At 52.6% G+C, this 19,972-nt stretch overlaps 13 protein-coding genes across 13 annotated transcripts; 9 read left to right on the top strand and 4 right to left on the bottom strand.

Moving 5' to 3' along the window:
- Positions 1-860: 860 nt before the first annotated feature.
- On the top strand, positions 861-1,887 carry VTN31DRAFT_7550 (uncharacterized protein; the record flags this gene model as incomplete). The annotated part of the gene is made up of 8 exons (XM_069408284.1): positions 861-910; positions 961-1,011; positions 1,077-1,094; positions 1,175-1,191; positions 1,255-1,269; positions 1,329-1,450; positions 1,516-1,717; positions 1,772-1,887. The coding sequence occupies 8 exons, from the start codon at positions 861-863 to the stop codon at positions 1,885-1,887; spliced, it is 591 nt and encodes a 196-aa protein (XP_069258048.1).
- A 278-nt stretch (positions 1,888-2,165) lies between these two features.
- Positions 2,166-3,062, bottom strand: VTN31DRAFT_7549 (uncharacterized protein; the record flags this gene model as incomplete). The annotated part of the gene is made up of 1 exon (XM_069408282.1): positions 2,166-3,062. One exon carries the CDS (start codon positions 3,060-3,062, stop codon positions 2,166-2,168), a length of 897 nt encoding a protein of 298 aa, XP_069258047.1.
- Positions 3,063-3,225: 163 nt separating this feature from the next.
- Positions 3,226-3,995, bottom strand: VTN31DRAFT_7548 (uncharacterized protein; the record flags this gene model as incomplete). The annotated part of the gene is made up of 2 exons (XM_069408281.1): positions 3,226-3,822; positions 3,879-3,995. The coding sequence occupies 2 exons, from the start codon at positions 3,993-3,995 to the stop codon at positions 3,226-3,228; spliced, it is 714 nt and encodes a 237-aa protein (XP_069258046.1).
- Positions 3,996-5,165: 1,170 nt separating this feature from the next.
- On the top strand, positions 5,166-6,048 carry VTN31DRAFT_7547 (uncharacterized protein; the record flags this gene model as incomplete). The annotated part of the gene is made up of 2 exons (XM_069408280.1): positions 5,166-5,508; positions 5,564-6,048. The coding sequence occupies 2 exons, from the start codon at positions 5,166-5,168 to the stop codon at positions 6,046-6,048; spliced, it is 828 nt and encodes a 275-aa protein (XP_069258045.1).
- Positions 6,049-6,956: 908 nt separating this feature from the next.
- VTN31DRAFT_7546 (uncharacterized protein) lies at positions 6,957-8,219 on the top strand (the record flags this gene model as incomplete). The annotated part of the gene is made up of 5 exons (XM_069408279.1): positions 6,957-7,069; positions 7,149-7,195; positions 7,249-7,344; positions 7,391-8,055; positions 8,112-8,219. The coding sequence occupies 5 exons, from the start codon at positions 6,957-6,959 to the stop codon at positions 8,217-8,219; spliced, it is 1,029 nt and encodes a 342-aa protein (XP_069258044.1).
- Positions 8,220-8,689: 470 nt separating this feature from the next.
- Positions 8,690-9,076, top strand: VTN31DRAFT_7545 (40S ribosomal protein eS27; the record flags this gene model as incomplete). The annotated part of the gene is made up of 3 exons (XM_069408278.1): positions 8,690-8,692; positions 8,750-8,812; positions 8,894-9,076. 3 exons carry the CDS (start codon positions 8,690-8,692, stop codon positions 9,074-9,076), a joined length of 249 nt encoding a protein of 82 aa, XP_069258043.1.
- A 448-nt stretch (positions 9,077-9,524) lies between these two features.
- Positions 9,525-9,950, bottom strand: VTN31DRAFT_7544 (uncharacterized protein; the record flags this gene model as incomplete). Its single annotated transcript, XM_069408277.1, has 2 exons — positions 9,525-9,822; positions 9,889-9,950. 2 exons carry the CDS (start codon positions 9,948-9,950, stop codon positions 9,525-9,527), a joined length of 360 nt encoding a protein of 119 aa, XP_069258042.1.
- Positions 9,951-10,237: 287 nt separating this feature from the next.
- Positions 10,238-11,233, top strand: VTN31DRAFT_7543 (uncharacterized protein; the record flags this gene model as incomplete). Its single annotated transcript, XM_069408276.1, has 1 exon — positions 10,238-11,233. The coding sequence occupies one exon, from the start codon at positions 10,238-10,240 to the stop codon at positions 11,231-11,233; it is 996 nt and encodes a 331-aa protein (XP_069258041.1).
- A 90-nt stretch (positions 11,234-11,323) lies between these two features.
- On the bottom strand, positions 11,324-12,988 carry VTN31DRAFT_7542 (uncharacterized protein; the record flags this gene model as incomplete). The annotated part of the gene is made up of 5 exons (XM_069408275.1): positions 11,324-11,911; positions 11,965-12,450; positions 12,507-12,743; positions 12,799-12,855; positions 12,905-12,988. 5 exons carry the CDS (start codon positions 12,986-12,988, stop codon positions 11,324-11,326), a joined length of 1,452 nt encoding a protein of 483 aa, XP_069258040.1.
- A 684-nt stretch (positions 12,989-13,672) lies between these two features.
- Positions 13,673-15,393, top strand: VTN31DRAFT_7541 (uncharacterized protein; the record flags this gene model as incomplete). Its single annotated transcript, XM_069408274.1, has 2 exons — positions 13,673-13,994; positions 14,048-15,393. The coding sequence occupies 2 exons, from the start codon at positions 13,673-13,675 to the stop codon at positions 15,391-15,393; spliced, it is 1,668 nt and encodes a 555-aa protein (XP_069258039.1).
- Positions 15,394-15,627: 234 nt separating this feature from the next.
- On the top strand, positions 15,628-16,160 carry VTN31DRAFT_7540 (uncharacterized protein; the record flags this gene model as incomplete). Its single annotated transcript, XM_069408273.1, has 3 exons — positions 15,628-15,686; positions 15,759-15,840; positions 15,945-16,160. 3 exons carry the CDS (start codon positions 15,628-15,630, stop codon positions 16,158-16,160), a joined length of 357 nt encoding a protein of 118 aa, XP_069258038.1.
- A 365-nt stretch (positions 16,161-16,525) lies between these two features.
- On the top strand, positions 16,526-17,356 carry VTN31DRAFT_7539 (uncharacterized protein; the record flags this gene model as incomplete). Its single annotated transcript, XM_069408271.1, has 1 exon — positions 16,526-17,356. One exon carries the CDS (start codon positions 16,526-16,528, stop codon positions 17,354-17,356), a length of 831 nt encoding a protein of 276 aa, XP_069258037.1.
- Positions 17,357-18,167: 811 nt separating this feature from the next.
- Positions 18,168-19,599, top strand: VTN31DRAFT_7538 (uncharacterized protein; the record flags this gene model as incomplete). Its single annotated transcript, XM_069408270.1, has 4 exons — positions 18,168-18,489; positions 18,578-19,008; positions 19,078-19,244; positions 19,293-19,599. The coding sequence occupies 4 exons, from the start codon at positions 18,168-18,170 to the stop codon at positions 19,597-19,599; spliced, it is 1,227 nt and encodes a 408-aa protein (XP_069258036.1).
- Between the last annotated feature and the right edge of the window lie 373 nt (positions 19,600-19,972).

Raw genomic sequence — 19,972 nt, 5'->3', positions numbered from 1 at the left:
CGTAGGCTCATGGTATATTTCTGATGGAGATGAACTGGGAGATAATATCGCGGCATGTCCATTGCCTGATTGCACTTCGGTGTTCGTTCCATTCGATCCGGACTTTGGCCGCTGCCAGACACTCCCTAAATCCACAATATACTCTGAACAATAGTGGAAGAGAGAGCAAGGAAGAATCCAGTCTGGGCCAATCAGGACCACAAGGTTAAATTGATCAGAGCCGCAGCAATAAGTAGCAAAATATTTTCGGAACGTGGCAAAGGCAAAGAATGCCGAAAAGTAGTGTGAACCTCGAGGACCTGTCGGAAGAACGTTCACATGAAAGCAGGTACTTACCTACTGTACTCCTAGTTGAGTATAGAACTGGAGGAGTAAAGGGAGAAAAGGGACCCCCGAGTCAACAGTCGAGACTGAATCACGATGGAGAACGAGGATTTTTTCATGATTTGGCATGTGATGGTTGAAGGATAAATTGCGAGGTTCTTGACTTTTAGATGAGGTTTCTGTGAGGAATGACGATGACGATGGACATGGATCAGACATTCTGCAGCACCGGACAGTCCATACATGTACCAATCCATCCTTAACTCTTAATGATTTCTCTCCCATCCCCCAACCAACGTTCATCTACGTCGAAGAGAAACGAACTCGATCTGGAGATTTAGGTTTCCGTTGTTTCATCATCGATCTGTTTGGTCTTAGATTAGTCTGCTCGTTCGATCGATCTAAACGATCTAAACGACCCATTCTACGAAACTCCCCCCTCGACGAACTCAGAACAACTGAACTGACGATTCGAGCACGCATCTCGACCGCACGGACGACGTTGGGTCTCACGTTGGATTTGACACGGCACAGCCATGAATCTCTGCGGGCGACAACGAGTTGTGCAGCGGAAGATGGTTCTATTGTGGGTGGTTGCTCCGTCGAATCAGAAAGGGACCTTCTAATCGAGAACAGAGGAGATGGAGCATGCGGGAAGACATCAGCGTTGAATGTGTTTACAAGAGGGTGAGAACAATAATCCCGAGGGTCAAAAAGGAAAGGGAGAAAAGGATTGACAATTTCTTGGATAGGTTTTTCCCAACAGTCTAGTAGGTGATTCATTGGCTCCCTTGCTGGGGTGAATTGCATGAATGCGGGTGGTTGACTTGGGATGATCCGACGCATTCAGCGAGCCCACGGTTTTTGGTACGGCTTTGTTTTCTTGCTTCTTTGTTCTGAATGAATGCGACTGACAGGATGAATCTGCAGAGAATTATGTCCACGGTAAAGAACGCCCCCCGAAAGTGTCACCCCTGAATGAATGCGACTGACCCGAACGACAGACATCTTCGTCGACAATGTACACATGGAACTTTCGCTATGGGATACAGCAGGGCAAGAGGAATTCGACCGACTACGCGCGCTCTCCTACGAGAACACCCATGTGATTATGCTCTGTTTCAGTGTGCGTGCTGGCCCGAGCTCGATGACTTTCGAGACTGGACCTGATCACCGAATGTGCATGTCTAGGTTGATAGCCGGGATTCCCTCGACAACGTCTCGTCGAAATGGATGGCTGAGATCCAAGAAAACTGCCCCGGCGTGAAGCTCGTCCTGACGGCGCTGAAATGCGACCTGCGCAAGGATGAGGACCAAAACGAGAACCCGAACGCCATCTCGTTTGAGGAGGGGTTGGCCAAGGCGAAGGAAATTGGGGCTGTCAAATACTTGGGTAATCTAGAAACGCCCACGGTATGGATCAACGAAGGTTGACTGACAGGGATAGAATGCTCCGCGATGCAAAATCGAGGCATCCGCGAAACGTTCTACGAGGCGGCCAAGGTTGCTCTCGAGGTGAAACCCACCACGCAAAGCTCGCAACGACAGTGCATCATCTTGTGAGAGCATCGATTCTCGCCTCGCTGTACCCTTTTTCCGAGTCATTCGTTTCACCGGGTCCCTTTGCTTGGGCAACATCATTCAGCATTTGGAGTTGGATACGGGCGTCTGTTTGATACCTCCTCGTCATCTACTAATCCCTTGGTCGATTTTATGATATCCCCTGTTCATCTGAGTGCCATGGGTGGCCACGATCAGCTTCACTTCGATCTACTGTGCTAATTTTCTGCTAATTGATTCGCATCATGACTATCAGTAACCTTCTGCCGTCGAAAGATGTATTATACAATGCTGCTCGCGGTCTCTTTCTGCAATGCCTCTACATCCTCCAATGAAATTTGATACACTTCATCAATCCCTTCCCTCCCAGTTCCATCCCCAACGGGATGGTTCCTACGATATCTCTCCACAAACGCCCCCACAAACCCCCTTGCAACCTCATCCATGATATCCTTTCTCGACGCAACATCCACCCCCTCACTCTGCAAGCTCGTCGCCTCCCTCCCTTCCAACCCACACGCCACGATTTTCCGAAAATACCACAACGGCTCATCCGTCACATTGATACCCACACCGTAGCTACTGATATGCCGACGGAGATGCACCCCGACGGCCGCAATCTTGCGCGCCGTCTGCGCATTCTTCCCCACCCATACGCCCGGATCACTCGTCGTGAAGCCCTCCACACCGTACAGCCGCCCGCGTAGTAGGTCGATCACGGTGTTCTCGAGAAGCCGGATGTGGCACCTCGGCGAGAGCCCCATCCGGCGCAGATCGAGGATCGTGTACGCGACGAGTTGCCCGGGCCCATGGTAGGTGGTCTGGCCGCCGCGGAGGGTTGGGTGGTACTCGGCTTGCGGCTCGGAGGTTGGTGTCTTGGGGGTGAGGAGGTCGCGAATTGGTTCCAGGGATGGAGGGAGGGAGAGATCTGGCGAGGGTTCCGGATCGGAAGGTGAGGAGGTATTGCTCGGTGGGAGGTCGCGACGGCCGGTCGTGTAGACGGGGTTGGGGGTAAAGGTGATGATGGTTGGGTCGGGGGCGGAGCTCGGCCTGGTTGCTCGCCATGCCGAGCTGGTGGCTTTTTTATGGGCGAGATGCGCGCTTGTCAGCGCTTGCTGGATGTTGGACACCCGCGAAAAGCGGGTGATGCCTGAGAGGTGCAAATGGGCCAGGCGCATGGTGGTCAATGTTTTTTTTTTTTTTTTTTTCCCTGAGCTGAAATTCTTCAGATCCGAGCTGAGCTTGATGTATGTCATAGTCCAGAATCGCACGTGATCTGCATGTAGAGCACGACACTGTCGGACATGGGCTCAATTTAAATAAATAGTACTAGCCAATTCGCTACGACTGCTCCGATACAACGCCGTTAACAGTTGGACTCTCCCTCTCCAACCTCCAATCGCGGATCCCCCCTTTCCCGTCAGCAATCCTCCCCTCCCGCACCTGCACCACCACGACGCGGCTATCGTCGTCAATGGTCGGATACTCTGCAACCCCGCTACCACGCCGCTCTCCCCCAAATAGCCCTACGCCCTCGGCCGTCACAAACGTGTTATTGTCCACATGCTGTTGCTTGCACCACCGCTCCTCCTCAGACCCGGGCTCGAGGAACCGCGCCGTGCCGGTGATTGTGGTCGAGATGCTCGACAGCGCACTGGTGTTGAGGTTCAGCAGCAGGCTGGCTAGTGACGAGCGTGTCGCTTCCGGTGGCGGCGACCCTTCGCGCCCGTTGCGGGTCCGAGTAGGGGGTCGGTGCGAGACCCAGTCGTGTACGAGCAGCGACACGCGCGGGTTGACCTGCAGGTTCGCCGTCTTGCGCGACGACGGGTTCGTCGTCATGATGATGATCGGATAGCTATCGAACGGCGTCGAGGGCAGGTAGGTGTAGGACATGAGTGAGACGTGTGGCGTCAGGCCGTCGCATGTTGCGAGGTGCAGCTATTTTTCTCTGTCAGCTGCTGAAATCCAGGCTCTCTGAAAGAACTCGGACGTACATATCGAGCGTTCTTCAAGCAGGCCACCACCTCGGGCGGCAGTGAGGGGCCGACGAGGGGATGCGTCGTGGTGGCGGATGGCTCGTAGCTGAGCGGGGGATTGATGCCGTCGGCCATGGTCGTTGCCGTGTAGATTAGCTGACCGTCAGCTGTCTAGTATCATGTATCTCAGGCTTGTCCTCGCAATGCGCTTGCTGCCGGTCATGGCGGGAATTGGATGATCATGGCGAGGTGGGCCGCTCAAGCCGTGACTGGGCCACACCCCAAAGAGCAGCAATGCTGGTCACGTGCCGGCCCCAGCCCCAGAGCCCCCTTTGGACGGCGGCCCACCGGTTCTGCGGAGTCGACGTCATCCTTGGAGAGCAGGTTGCGCACAGGGCAACGGAATGAACATGATGGAATTGGAGTTGTGTTGGTTATAATCGGGTTGTCTGAGATGATCAATTGGTCTGAGCGCTTGTCCTGTCTGTTCTGTTCGAGTATTTAAACCTTGCATTGCCACTTGCTGCAGTGCAAGGTAGCATTGATCAATCAATCCTCAGCCTGCTTGGATTGGTCCCAAACCCAGCTTGAGCCTCAGGCAGCTTTTAGCTTAGTCACCTCCCCCGCGTTTCTCCCCCAGCCAGGAAGTTCCTTCCACTCTCAACCGCGTTCCCCTTGTTCCTTCCTGCAGAGTGCAGCCTGGTCCCGGACTCAGGTAGCAAATGGAAGTGGTCTCTCGCTGGCTGCCTTAGTCATTGGCACCGGCTGTGCTCTTGGAGGCTTCTCCGTGCTGGACCTGGCCAGCTGCTGCCAGAAAGACATACAGTGCAAACCGCCCTCTGTTTGTGGCCAGTGGGCTCCTCCATCTCCGCATCGAGCTTGTGCTTCGGATACACTGCCTGTACTTTGACGAGTAGTATTCTGTTTGTCCTGTTGAATCCTCCTCCTCCTCCTCCACCACCACCATGTTGGCACCACGGTTTCTCCGTCCTGCTTCTCTGCGCCCCTTCAGCTCTGCTGCCGCCCTTCATCGCACCCCCTCCCATCTGTGACATCACCCCAAACAATGCCGAGGACTTTAATGCCCGCCAGCGCGAGTTCCGCAGGGGACTCGAGGAGGCGCGCAAGAAGAGAGAAGAGCAAGCGAGTCAGTTCGTCACTTCATCATCTTCTTCCTCTACTTCTCCCGTCCGGGACCGTGCCCCAGACTTTGCTGCGTCGACCTCCACTGCTTCTGCGTCGTCCGGGAGCGGTGCGGGCCGCGGCAGCAGCACCCCCTTTGGCTCTGATGTTGTTTCCGGAGAGATGCAGTCTTTAGGCTCACTGTCTACTGCGCGTGGTGTAGGAAACCAACAAGAAGCCGAAGTTGCGAGCCAGGGCCAGCAGAAGCGCGGCCCGCTGTCGTCGCTCATCTATGGCACGAAAGAGGGTCACCACTTCGACAAGGACATCGAGCGCTCGTTCTCGCAGGTCCTTGCGCGAGGGAAATATGTCCACTCGATCGTCTTCCACGAAGTGAAGCCCGACAAGGTGGACGAGTACGTGCAGCTCGTCGGCGAGTGGTACCCGAAGGTGGCCTCGCTGCCGGAGAACAAAGTGAACCTCGTCGGAAGCTGGCGGACACAGGTTGGCGATATCGATACATTTGGTAGGTTCGATTCATTGAACCTCTTGCGCCCAACCTTGCTAACCACGTGATGGAGTACACATCTGGGAATATCAACGCTACGCTGGCTACCATGAGTCGCTGCATGCCATTTCTCGACATCCCGATTTCCCGGATTTCGAGCGGAAACTCAGAACTCTCATTACGAAGACGCAGACGTCGTTAATGCAGGAGTTCTCGTTCTGGCCCACCACCCCGCCACGCAAACTCGGTGGTTTGTTCGAACTACGATCCTACACCCTCCATCCCGGCAACCTCCTAGAATGGGAAACGCACTGGCGACGAGGACTCAAGGCGCGGCGTGAAGTCATGGAAGGCGTTGGCGCATGGTTTGTGCAGGTTGGCGAGCTGAACACCGTGCATCACCTGTGGCAGTTTGCCAATCTTGAAGAGCGCAAGATCCGCCGGGAGCAGTCGTGGAGCATTGAGGGTTGGGCGGAGACGGTGCACAAGACGGTGCCATTGATTCAGACGATGAAGAGCCGCATTCTGATTCCGATGCCGTGGAGTCCGGTGGCTTGACGGAGTTATAGATGTATTTCGTATTTTCGTTGCTTTGGATTGTTACTAGGTACTAGCCTACCTGAGTTTTTGTCGTTCGGATACAATGCCCTCGGAAGGCAATCACATGTTATTCAAATTGGCCAACAACTGCTGTAACTTTTTGACCCCGCACAAGCTGCCGCCACTGACGTCCAACCCGTTCGTCGAAAGTCAGTCTTATACCAAACAGGAATAGCGTACCCGCGCAGACAACAAACCAGGCAGTAATGGAGAACAAGGCCGTCCTCGACAAAGTTGACCAACTGGTCAGTGCCAAGATTTCTCCTCCCGCTATTCCCTTTACGTAAGGCGGTCTGTGCGTTCCGTCTCATCAACCAATCACATTCCGCCCCACTCCACGTGTAGACATTCAGAGAACATCTCCCTCCACCGAGGACTCCGAGAAGAAAAAGAGACGAGAAAAAAAAAAGTCCACCAGGTTTAAAACCCGCGTCTACTCTGTAGAGTCCCTCGTCAACAGACTTGCCCACCTCTGTCTCTGACAGCGCAACTGTTGACAAGGAACACCGCCCGGCAATCATGGCGTGGATCCGGCAGCAGAATCTCCCGGCCCTGCGCCAGTACAAGTACTCCGGCGTAGACCACTCGCTGGTCAGCAAGTACATTCTGAAGCCGTTTTACAGCAATTTTGTCATTAAGCTCTTTCCCATGAGCATGGCGTGAGTGAACCTTGTCTTTAAATTTTCCATTGGACATGTCTTTCGAGGCCTGTTGCTCATCATTGTCTTCGTTTTCGTTCTATGATTAGACCCAATGCTGTATGTGTGGCTTTGTTCATGTCCAATTGCGATGGTGCGGGCAATGCTAACGGTCGTGGTTAGGTTACCCTCACCGGCTTCACCTTCGTGGTCATCAATTTCCTGACCATGTTGTATTACAATCCCACGCTGGACCGGGATTGTCCGCCGTGGGTCTACGTCAGTTGGGCGGTGGGACTGTTTTTGTATCAGACGTTTGATGCCGTGGATGGGATGCAGGCGTATGTCGACGCTTTTTTTCTTTTTTTTTTTTTTGCCTTTTGCGTCGTTGGTGTCGAAGGGTAACTGACAGGTCTGCAGTCGTCGCACGAAGCAAAGTGGTCCGCTGGGTGAACTCTTTGACCATGGTCCGTCGAACTTGGAATATGCTAGGGGAGGAGTGGACTGACTTGGATGACAGGCGTTGATGCTTGCAATACCGTTCTGGGCGCCTTGATCTTCGCGGCTGCGATGAATCTCGGCCAGACCTGGACCACGGTCATCTCGCTCTGGGGGTGTAAGTTTCATCTACCCCTTCTAAGCCTACCTTGCTAATGATGCAGCCCTCATGACGTTCTACGTCCAAACATGGGACGAGTACCATACACACGTCCTGACCCTCGGCATCATCTCCGGCCCCGTTGAGGGCATTCTCACACTTTGTGCCGTCTTCACCTTCACAGGATACATTGGCGGCGGTAGCTTCTGGCATCGCCCCATGCTCGAGACGATCGGCGTCCCCAAGCTGGCCTTTATCCCGGACGCCATCTACGATCTCCCTTTTACGTCGTGGTACATTATCTACGGCGCTGTAGTCCTCTTCTTCGCGACAGGATCCAGTATCTTTAATGTGATGAAAGTGCGCCGCCGTCGGGGCGAGGATCCCGTTACCCCGCTGCTGGGTTTGCTCCCCTTTGCGGTGCAGTGGGTCCTCTTCCCCGTGTATCTCTACCAGCAGCCTTATATTCGCGAAAACTACATGGTCCCGTTTGTCCTGTACGCCGGCCTCGCCAACGCGTACTCCGTCGGCCAGATGATCGTCGCGCATCTGCTCAAGATGGACTTCCCGATGGGCAACGTGCTGACGCTTCCGGCACTGTTGGCCGTGGTGGACGGCGTGGCGCCGACGCTGGGACTGTGGCAGAGCGTGCTGAGCAGCGAGACCGCTCAGGTCGCATATTTGTTTGTGGCGCTTGGATTTACGATTGGCGTTTATGGCAGTTTTGTGGTAAGTACTATCTTGGGCGCGTTTTCGGGTTTCTGTTGACAGTTGGTCTACCGTAGCATACAATCATCGTGACGATTTGCGATTACCTCGATATCTGGTGCTTGTCGATCAAGCATCCGTATGTTGAAGACGGGCGGAACGGAGGCAGCAAGAAGAATGAGTGAGGTACTCGTATTTTTTGGCTGTGTAGGATAGATGCCGATGTACCATGATGTCTGGGACGTCTGATAGATTGAAAGAATTTCCATATTGTATTACAAAATCGAAGAATCATCCGTTTGTGATAGCAACCTGAACTCAAGAATCCGACCTCTATGCAATGAACAATTGAAGATACGAGAAATCTTGAAGAAGCTTCTGACTTGTCCTTCAATCATGGGCCGTCATGATGAGTCGACGGCCCACAGCCAATCAAATCCTCGGATAAAAGAAACCCCGACAAGCGAGGGCACAACCCTAAAAATCTCCCCCGAAAAACTAAACTGTGGCCTTGGCATTTTCTCCACTGAAAACCATCTCTTCTGGTAAATCGCCACGAGGACCGATTTTATTTCCCTGCTTGCTCGTCCATCTCGCCGTCGCCGCGCAGTCAGTCAGTTGATCCAGAAGGCAATCTTGCTGGCAAGTCGTCAAAATGGTCAGTTTTCATCGTCGACTGATATGACAAGTTCGATGCTGACGGAAAGGTTTTTAGGTTCTCGCGGTCGATCTCCTGAACCCGACGCCTCAATCTGAGGCTCGCAAGCACAAGCTCAAGGTAAGATTACATCCTTTCATTCCTTTTTATCTCGCTCTTTCATCGAAGAAAGAACATTACTGACAGTTTCTCGTGATGTAGACTCTTGTCCCCACTCCCCGGTCTTTCTTCATGGACGTCAAGTGCCCCGGCTGCTTCACCATCACCACCGTCTTCTCGCACGCTCAGACCGTTGTCATCTGCGCCGGCTGCTCGACCGTTCTGTGCCAGCCTACCGGTGGCAAGGCCCGATTGACCGAGGGATGCTCTTTCCGACGGAAGTAAAAGATTGTTCGAATACGGGGATATTTTTCTGTCATGTATTGTGCTTGGTCATGAAATGAAAAAAGATTTTTTCTTCATCAAACGACACAAAAGGACTCGATGGGTTGCTGGGATCTGAGGAACAGATAGAGGATGGATCGACTCCTTCGCCTTGGGATTGAGAGCGTGATACAATCAACGGGCGGGCTGCAAAGCGAGGAGTATTGCCCATATGTCATCGGCGGAGTTCCGGATATCTGTTTGCAGGGTGTTTTTTTTCTGAGCAGTTTGTCTTTTTTTTTATGATTTGATCAGTCTACGGCATGTTATTTGGTCTTGATTCATGTGCTAGGACTGATTTCTTTGCAGTGCTAGTTCATGGAATCAAGACATTAAACGGCTATCACCTGGTTTACCCAATCAAGCCTCAATAGCAGTGGCATGTTGCCTTATCCAAGAATTGATAGAATCACTCCGTCAAAATCCGGATCTTTTCCCTTATCTCATCCCCAAAATCCACTATATCATTCGGCGCACACCCCGTCATCAACGCCAATTTCCCCGTCTTATCGTCGATCAGGATCTTGGTGAACATGTTGCGGCCAATCACCTCGTTGACCTGCTCCTTGGCCTCGGGGTCGCCGCGGGCGAGCTTCTCCGGGTCGATGGACTGCAGCTGATGCTGCGTGTTGCGGATAAAGTCGAACAGGAAGAAGAGGGTTGGATGTGGACGCGGCGGCTGCATTTTAGGATGGGCTTCGAAGGCTCTGATACCGTGTCAATGAGGAGATTGGGCCATATATAATCCGGGGGGAGAAGAGTTCATCACGCACGAGAGTAGTTCACCCATCTGCTGGTCGATCTTGGAGGCGTTGAAGGAGATCATTTCCGACATTTTTGCAGTTTTCCCTTTCGTTTCTCTCGTAGTCTGTAGTCTGTGATTTTAGTTGTTTGATTATAGAATAATTTGAATTGAGAGGTTCGGGTTCTAAATGATGACGGCCTCCATGTCCACCGTTGTTGATCACTGCGCCTTGTTCACAACTTGAACGCTCTACACTCTTCAGATTTCATCCAATCAAACCCCGAAATAGACTGACTGACTGATCGTTTTTCTGAGTCTTGTCTTTGAGCAAATTCCATCCGGGGAGCATTTCCGCGTGGCCAGAGATCAGATTTCACATGGTGATTCGTCCTTTACCCATCCAACAGTTCTTGAAGCAGTTCCACTCAACCCTCACTGTGACCGCTGCCGCCACCACCACCACCATCACCATGGCCCAGCAAAAGAAAAATAAACCCCCGCAGAATAATAACAACAATAATGGCCAGACTCGTCAGCCATTGAAGATTCTCATGCTCCATGGCTACACCCAATCCGGTCCCTTGTTCCGCACAAAAAGCGGCGCATTGGCCAAAGCCCTCCAAAAGGCTTTCCCTTTGCATGAGTTTACCTTTTCCTATCCCACGGGGCCGATAAGGCTGGATCCCGCGGATATCCCGGGCTACACCCCTCCTTCTGAAGATCAGGGGCAAGAAGAATCCAAGCCGGAAGCATACGCCTGGTACCGTCGCGCCGTCCCCAAACACCCCGACGACCCCGTCGAGTACATCGGCCTAGACGCCGGCCTCGAAGCCGTCGCCGCGATCCTGCGCGATGAGGGCCCGTTCGATGGCGTGATTGGCTTCTCGCAGGGTGCGAGCATGGCGGCCATTGTGGCTAGTTTGCTGGAACCGGGGCGGAGGGACGTTTTCGCCTCGTTCACCGCGACCGAACCGCTGCATATCCCCTTCCCGGCGCATTTTGCGCCGGAGAATATCAAGCATCACCCCCCGCTCAAGTTCGCTCTCTGCTATAGCGGCTTCCGTGCCCCGGGCCCTCGGTACCGTGCGCTTTATGAGAATCCGAAGATCCAGACACCCATCCTGCATGTCCTCGGCTCGATGGATGCCGTGGTGGAGGAGGCGAGGAGTCGTGCGTTGATCGAGGCGTGTGCTGGGGATCCGGAGAAGGATGGGAATGTGGTGTTCCATCCCGGGGGGCATTTTCTGCCGAGCCAGAGACCGTATCTGGATGCGGCGGTGCGGTTCGTCAAGAAGGTGCTCGATAATAACAGCCAAGTCCAAGAACAAGAAAAGAACGGGGATAGAGTTGAAGACATGGAAGTGCCGTTTTGAGTCTACGATTGATATACCCATAGAGATGTGTATAGTGATTGTGTATAGTGACCGTTAGAGCCTTGATTGGAAAAGACCTATTGTACATCATCACGCTTTCCCTTTCTTTGGCATAATCCGCGCCATCATCTCCTCCTTGGTGATCAAATGGTCGATCCGCTCCAGCAGCCCCAGCAGACTGCGCATGTTGCTGCTCCACTCGTTCAGCACATCGTCCGCGTCGCGCGGCTTGGAGAAGTTGACGATCCGCGCGGGACGGTCGATCTTGGCGTAGATCGTCTTGGACGTCACCAGGTCGCTGACGTACCGCTCCGTCTCGTCCTCGTCCAGGTCCAGGAGCTGCGTCAGCCGCCCGAATTCGATCCGCGTGTAGTACTTGGCCACCACGCGCACGTTATGCTCGATGACCCGCTTGCGCAGGTCCTGCCAGCGCTGGTACGCGTCCGGGTTGGCCGGGTCCAGCTCCGCGTCGAAGATGTCCGTGCTGCACAGCTGCGGGCCAAAGTTCTCCACAATCTCGTACCAGCGCATGAGCTCGTGCACCGTGAACAGCTTCAGCAGCCGAGCCTCCACGGGCACCAGAGACAACCGCTTGTCTTGTTGGATCCGGTGCAGCAGGTCGTGTTGCTCGTTGTCATATGGCGCAAGCACGACATAGTAGACAATCCGCGCAAGGACCTAGCCTCGTCAGCTACTCCACCTTTCTTTTCGAACAATCCAAGGGATCCTACCGCAGGCAATTTCTCTGGATCCTGCTCGATCGACTCCGTGTCCAGAACGTCTCGGTAGTGCTTGCAAACCTCCAGGTAGTTGTGGTCATGGTTGGCCAATTGAATCTGCTGATAGTAATATCGCAGCTTCAGATCCGTCACATCTTCATCCTTCTCCGGCGGTGGCTCGTCGGCGGCACGGGTCTTCTCCCGCTCCTCGAGCTCCTTGCGCTCCTTTTCCAGCTCCTCTGTCTTCTTTGGTTTGCGGGCAAAGTACCGCTTGTTGATCTTGCGGCTCAGGATCGCCGCCTGCGTGTAGTCTCCACGTTCAAGACACAACCCTACTTGTTCCAGGATGAAGTCTGTCTTTTCTCTCCTGGTCATTGACCCGAAGGTCTCGACCTGGAGCTCGCACAGAATATCCGCTGCGGCATTAAGGTCTCCCTGTGATTTCTTGATATCTGAGAGGATGCGGGTAACGCGGGCACGCTCCACTTCGACGAAAATCTACGTCGACAACTGTCAGCGTCGGTGCGGATCGCGAGCAAGCGCTGTCTACACACCTTCCCTTCTGTTACAGTCCGTAGCGTGTCAATAACCGACAGTTTCGTCTCCAAGTTCGGCGTCTCGTCCAAAAACCCCATCACCGTCTGCACCATTTTTGTTGTCGCTTGCTTGAGCTGTGCATGTTTCTTGGACAGCACCTGCACTTGGTCGTTTAACAAATTCCAGTCTCCCGCCTCCTTGCAAATCGTGACGATAGTAACGAGGACACGCGACGTGGTCGCCAGATCGGACGCCTATACTCATCGTTATTTCTTGTATATGTCCACCACGGGCCCGACATCGTCATACCTGTCGAGCCTGCTTCTCCAGCACGGCCAACTTGTCGATCGCGGCTTGCACATTGGTCTAGCGCAATCAGCCTCGCTCAATGAATCAAGTCCAACCTGGTCCAAACCTTTGCAAGCTCTTGCGCTTCTGGAATTATCTTGTCGGCATCCTTGCTGTAGTCCTTCTCCGGCTTGAGGTAGGCTTCCGACATGGTGACAGGCTGTTATTCGTCACCCGTCGCGTCGAATGGGTCGTGATGGGAAAGCTAAGTTTTTTCTAGAAGGAATTTCCAGACCCTCCAAGCAGCTTCAATCGTCAGAAGGCAGAACAACTCCGAGAGTTCTGGTCAAAGTCTGGAACCAAAGCACACATGGCACCAACCTGAAGCTCCGAACAGCCCATTACGGCCGCGAAACTCGATCACGTGACTTCCAAGGCAGCTCCATGTCGTCATCGTCCCTCATTGATGGCTCTGGGCTTCACGTGATTTGTTATGTAATCAATCTAGGATCGCATCTTATCGGCGAGCACGCCATCGCTACGAACGCCGATTTGTCGAGATTATTGGATTCAAGATGGGTCTTTGTGAATCAAACTATACAAGAGTTGGTGCAGTTGTGTCCTGAGGTAGATATAACTGTAGAAAAGAATTCAAGCCACCGATAGTAACAGGGTGAATGTCTAGGATTCTGTAAAGGATTGCCGAGCAATGTGCCGTGTTTGTGACGATTCCTGAAAACAAAGTGCGGCCTCTCACGTCTCCCCGATTTCTATCACAGCGAGATCGCCGAAAGATTCCTCGAAACAGATTATGCCATACGATCGATAAAGCTCCGAGACTATACAATCACAGCCGTCAGTCATACACAGTAGCTCATTGTTCAAATCGCGCAGTATGAGGGACGCAACGAGCAGCCCCGAACCAGCACCGCTGCTCACCGCAGTCGATGCGAAATCGCAAGTGCATCTGATTGTGGGATCGAATCCTCTCGCGGCGGCACGGTGCACAAAAGTCCTGCAGGTCGGCGCGAAACCGGTCATCGTCGCTCCCGAGGACGCAGACTTGCATTTCTCTTTGAAGGAGCACATTGAGCGGGGCTCGACGCAGTGGTTGAAAAGACAGTTTCAGGATGAAGACTTGACAACGTTGGGTCGCGAAGAGGTTGATTTTGTTGTGGATGCTGTGTTTGTGACGCTGAGCGGTCGCGATCCTCTCAGTATGTACTGCTGAGCCCGTCAAAGGTTGCAACAGTGCTGATTATTCGAAAAGGCGAGCATATTTCGAAGCTTTGTCGGAGATTGCGAATACCTGTCAATGTGGCCGACGCTCCTCACCTCTGCACATTTACGCTCCTTGCCTCGCATTCAGATGGTCCTGTGCATATTGGAATCACAACGTCAGGGAGAGGGTGCAAACTTGCGTCGCGACTCCGAAGGGAGATTGCCTCATCACTTCCTGTAAACCTGGGGGCCGCCGTTGACCGGTTGGGATCGTTGAGAAAACAAATATGGGAAGAGGACCAAGCATCAAGCCAGGATGATTCGAGATTTGAGGCAGACGACGATGATGCCACGGCCCAGAGTCATAAATTCAACTCGCTAGAGACAGTGGAGGACGCGAAGACACGGCGAATCCGGTGGCTCTCACAAATATGCGAATATTGGCCACTACAGAAACTGGTTTCTATCTCTGAGGATGATATAAAGGCTATTTTGACAGCCTATTCTACCGAAAAGCAGCGGGATGTACCTTCTGCAGTGAATGGAATCGCAACGCAACGCAAAGGAAAGATTACCCTAGCGGGCTCCGGTCCGGGACACCCTGATCTCCTCACCCGCGCGACATATAAGGCCATCAAAGATGCTGACCTCATCCTCGCCGACAAGCTCGTCCCCGCGCAGGTGCTCGGGCTCATTCCCAGACGCGCGGAAGTCCATATCGCTCGAAAGTTCCCCGGAAACGCAGACAACGCTCAGGAGGAGTTGATGCAGATGGGACTAGAAGCGCTCCGCGCTGGCAAACGAGTACTACGACTTAAGCAAGGCGACCCCTACCTCTACGGCCGCGGTGCTGAGGAATATGACTTCTTCAGAAAGGAAGGGTATGAGCCGGTTGTTCTCCCCGGCATGACCAGCGCATTAAGCGCGCCGCTCTTCGCCGGGATTCCCGCCACGCACCGTGGAGTATCAGATCAGATCCTGATTTGCACGGGCACCGGCCAGAAGGGCGCTGCGCCAAAGCCACCAGCGTACAGGCCTAACCAGACGGTCGTGTTTCTTATGGTGTTGCATCGATTGTCAAGTCTGATAGACAGTCTTATTGCACCTGCACGCTCAAAGGGATCATCAGGCTTCCGACCATGGCCCGCTGCCACACCCTGCGCGGTCATTGAGCGGGCTTCGTGTCCGGATCAGAGGATCATTCGGTCGACGCTGCGGCATATCTGCAAAGCCGTTGAACAAGAGGGCTCACGGCCGCCAGGCTTGCTGGTTGTCGGCGCCACTTGTGAGGTTCTTCACAAGCTTGGGGAGCAAAAATGGGTAGTCGAGGAGGGATACCGAGAACTTGACGACCTTGGCGGAGTGTCAGATATACCTTTGGCCGCAGCGCAGTGACGTTTTGTCGGTCGATTGTAATCAGGGCACCATGTACTTTGCCAATTGTTCATACCTTTGAGATGCTTGCGCCAACTGGCTTATGAAAAGACATGTAATTTACGAATCTTACAGTACGGTAACATTACACAAGTGCCAGACTGCCACAGTGCCACGACGTGTACTCTTCCGTTCAGTTGTCCGTCGTCAACCATCAAGCAACGTCATTGCTGTCAATCGTCGTCGTCTCTCACCATGGCGACACCAGGTCAAGCAAAATCGCCGTATGTATCAGGCGGGCGCGTGCTAGACACGTGAGGTTCCCTTCCCAGAGAATGCATTTGATTCGAGTTGTTTTCGAACCCCAGCTAACCGATGACCCCAAGGCCCCCGTTGACGGTTCGCATCTCCCGCTTTTTCAACAGCATCTACATTTTCCTTGGCCTATACTTTGTTTCCCTGTTCTCTGTATGTTCTCCATCTCGTCTTCTCTTTTTCCGCAGTTCCTTCGTACACAATACCAGACTCGGTACATGACGGCACATACTAATGGGCTGTCGTTGAACAAACAGCTGGATTCCTACGGCGCCGCACAAGCCTCGCAGTTCAATGTCGCGCGACCACGAAGTACCCCTAGACAGAGCCCCGGAGCGTCGTGGTGGGGTGGTTTTGGAAGTGGAGGTGGCGGCGGCGGTCCTGGTGGTCCTGGACCGGGATCTGGAGGGCCGAGGAGGAGAATAGGCAGAGTGGATGATATTAGGGGACCAGAATGCAGGAGTTGTCAGTGAGTTTGGATGGGCGTGGTTAATGTTGTTGGATCGCGGGATTGGGCTTACTTGTATGTAGTACTGGTTTCCTGGGGTTTGGGTATTTGCAATAGAGTCAAACAACGGATTTGTATGATTTTCAGCGTCAACAGTCCGGGATGTCAGTAAACACAATGGTATGTACTCGATTGACCTCAATCACGTGGTTGTAGGGAGGGATGAATCAAGCGTCTGGAGATGAGCTCCGAGGTGCGATGAAGTCATCGGAGCGGCTCAAGCCGAACCCCACGTAAACTGCAACAGCTTCAATTTGACACTATTGTAACTTCACTAGACTTGCACAACAACGAGAAAAAAAAAAAAGACAAAGGCTGATCGCAGGAACAATGCCATCGAACAAAATATCTATTCCCACGACCAATGAGGAGTGGGCCGGCGTCATCTCTACCGTCCAGGACGACCTCGGCGAAACGACAACGACCACACATCTCGCGCGGCCGACCTCCGTCGCTGGACACATCGACCACACTCAACTCTCATTATCCACGACAGAATCTCTGATCGATACCCTCTGCGTCGAAGCCCTCGAATTTGGCTTCGCGACTGTCTGCGTCCGTCTTCCTTGGGTCGCGCGATGCAAGCAGAATCTCGAAGGCAAGGAGCCCAAAGTCGGCATCGCATGCGTGGTCGGTTTCCACGAGGGCACATATTCGACAGATGAGAAAGTTGAGGAAGCCAGAAAGGCCGTCGACCTGGGTGCCACGGAATTGGATATGGTGCTGAACTATCCTCTGTTGAAGGAAGGGAAATACACGGCTGTGTTTGACGATATCTCTGCGGTGCGGCGAGCGACGGTCAACAATCCCTCCCGTGTCTTGTTGAAGGTCATTCTGGAGACGTCTCAGCTCAGTCACGAGCAGATTATCGCGGGGTGCGTGATTTCGTCTCTGGCTGGTGCGGATTATGTCAAGACTAGCACGGGGTTCAATGGTCCTGGTGCGACTGTGGAGAATGTCAGACTCATGAGACAGGTGGTTGACTTGATGGGCGACGGGTGCAAGGTCAAGGCTTCCGGTGGTGTGAAGACTGCAGAGAAGTGCGTGGAAATGCTCATGGCTGGGGCGGACAGGATTGGAACGAGCTCTGGTGCAAAGATTGCCCGCGAGGTTCTGGGAAAAGCGGTCGAGGGTGAGGGGTCTGGTGAAGGTTCATACTAATGGGAGCGGGTTTATCTTTAGTCTAGGCTAGGGCATTGTTCTACTGATAATATCCCTTCTGACTTCTTCTGCAGTACTTCATAGTAAACAATGAACGCATGTCCTACGGCAGTAGGAGCGTCTAGTGGTTAACCAGCTGCAGATTCGAGAATCAGATGGGGGATGCTTCCATGTTAGCATTTTTCTGTGACGATTCAGTCTGGTAAATTACTAATGCCATGCCAATATGATGAAGCATAAGCTCGGAACCCATGATAACTCTCGATGACTACAGTATTCATAATGTTCCGACGGTTCGATCCTGAGGAGATAATCGTACCTGCGCATCTGGCTACGTGAGCAAGCGGAGAAGTGGTGCTAAAAGACGCGACACGCTATGAACCACTGGCACATAACAATTGCTCATAACAGTCCATTTTCATGAACTCCAGTCTAGCTTTTTCGCAGTCCCAAATGTGATTAGCATTGCTCAAAACATATGCCAGTGCCACGATGGCGAATAAGGGCAAAGTAAATCACGTGATCGAGTCGTTTTCAAGCCACAGTTGAAATACGGTCTAGAGACGGTTTTCGTACTGATTTTATGACAATGCTGGACGGGATTGATGTATTGGCATTTCAGAGCGACGACTTTCCCCGCATTCTCCGATCAACCCGTTCTCCGGTCGGTTCAAGGACCGAGGTACATGTACTAAGTACTACTCTCGTACTCTCAATATCAGCAACAAATGAAATTGGTTCTTGATTCTAGCGTGAAATCAATTCTGCATCTGTTACCATAGTCGACCATTTTTCGTGAGGTGCTGCTATCATGTATGTCGACATATCAAGACCTCCGCCTCCGCTCCCAACGCCTCAATTGACAGAAATCGCGCCGGGGCTATCATTGCTTCTGCCACTGTCACGGCGAGGCTATGGGCCGGGCTTGATCATCGTGGTGCCTGATTCGGAGGTCTCAAACCTGACGATCAAGGACGGTGTACCGTCGCCATTGATCAAGTGGGCGGAAGAGGGCTACACCGTTGTCGAAATCCGAGAACATGCTCTGGCAAATAAGGAAGTGCTCAAGACGGCAGTGAATAGGATTCAGAAGTCCGAGAAGTGCGAACCGAAAGACGGCGTTGGCTTGGTCGGTGAGTAACTAAAAAATAACTCTCTCAAGTCCCGCATGTTGTCAGCTTTGAGTGATGATGATGACCATGGCTGAAACACGATGCAAAGTTTACAATGGGAGATTATGGAACAAGTTGGCGCCGAGCCTGTCATCTGTCCCCGAAGTCCTGGGCGTAATCATCTATGTAGACTCTACGGAGTTGGAGTCTCTATCACCATCGGCAATTCCATGCCTCCAACATGTTGCCGGTAAAGTTTCCAACCCGGCTCAACAGCAAAGCGGTCATGTCACGGTTTATGAATATCCCAACAGTGCATCGTCTGCCTTTGCACTGCCATTCCAGCCGGACTTTAGCTACACCACAGAAGCGGTTTCGCACACGCGCAATCTCACCTTTCTGAAGCGCCGGATGAATGGCCCTTACTTTGACCTGGAGAGAGTCTGGGAAGAACATACCTATTTCGAATTTGAAAACCGGTCGGTTGAACATACGATGAGTACTATGGTGCAAGAGCCTTATGTCAATCATATTACGACTGTGGGTTTCGACTCGATGTGCAGATCCTGTCATTGAGTTCGTTGGTTTTCTGATCTTTCTTTATGCTAGATGACCGGAGGAATCGGTCGGGAGCGCTTGACGGATTTTTATCGACACCACTTTATTTTCAAGAACCCAGACAGCGAATTGGAGCTCGTCAGTCGAACGGTAGGAATTGACCGGATAGTTGATGAGTTCATCTTCAAATTCAAGCACGACTCGGAGGTTGATTGGCTGTAAGACACTCTTCTTCCCATTTCACCACTCAGGGCTGATGGCGTTAGGATCCCGGGCATTCCTCCAACGAACAAGAAACTGGAAATTCCAATGACGGCAATAGTCAATATCCGGGGCGACAGGCTGTATCACGAGCATATCTCATGGGACCAAGGAACTGTGTTAGTGCAGTTAGGTCTGATGCCAGAATACTTGCCGTTCCCTTATCCATTGCCAGATGGACGAATGCCATCAGAGGGGAAGCGATTCGAGGTCAGAGTCCCAGCCGCAGGTATCGAGACTGCGACCAAGATGAGAGACAGGAACGCAGTAGAGTCAAACAAGATGTTCGAGTTTGGCGTAAGGGAGGTCTAATTAGGAGACATGGTGTGAATAGTAAAATGGACAAGATAGCGACACAATCATGACCCATTGAGTTACAGTTTCACAGTGGCGAGTCGTCGAATTGATAATCACTTTCTTATACTATAGCGGTACATGCAGAGTGCAGATCCTTCGACCCCAGAGCCAATCAAGTGGTTCTCGGTGTCCAGATCGATCAAGTTCTCCCATGTCTATGGATCATGTATCTTCCACGAAGCCAACCCTCTATCGGCATAGAAACCATGGCTTCATCTTTTTTCTGTCGTTCGAGATCGAGATCTGAAAGGAACGATCATGTGTCGCGGAACTGGTAAATTGAAGCGACGAGGCGGGAAATGATCGCATGGTATCCGGATTCCGGGCA

The sequence above is a fragment of the Thermomyces dupontii genome, assembly GCF_041956625.1.
Source record: "Thermomyces dupontii strain NRRL 2155 unplaced genomic scaffold VTN31scaffold_9, whole genome shotgun sequence".
NCBI classification, from domain to species: Eukaryota; Fungi; Ascomycota; class Eurotiomycetes; order Eurotiales; family Trichocomaceae; genus Thermomyces; species Thermomyces dupontii.
The sequence above is the reverse complement of the archived record's forward strand: the minus strand, read 5'-3'. Positions and strand labels throughout refer to the sequence as shown.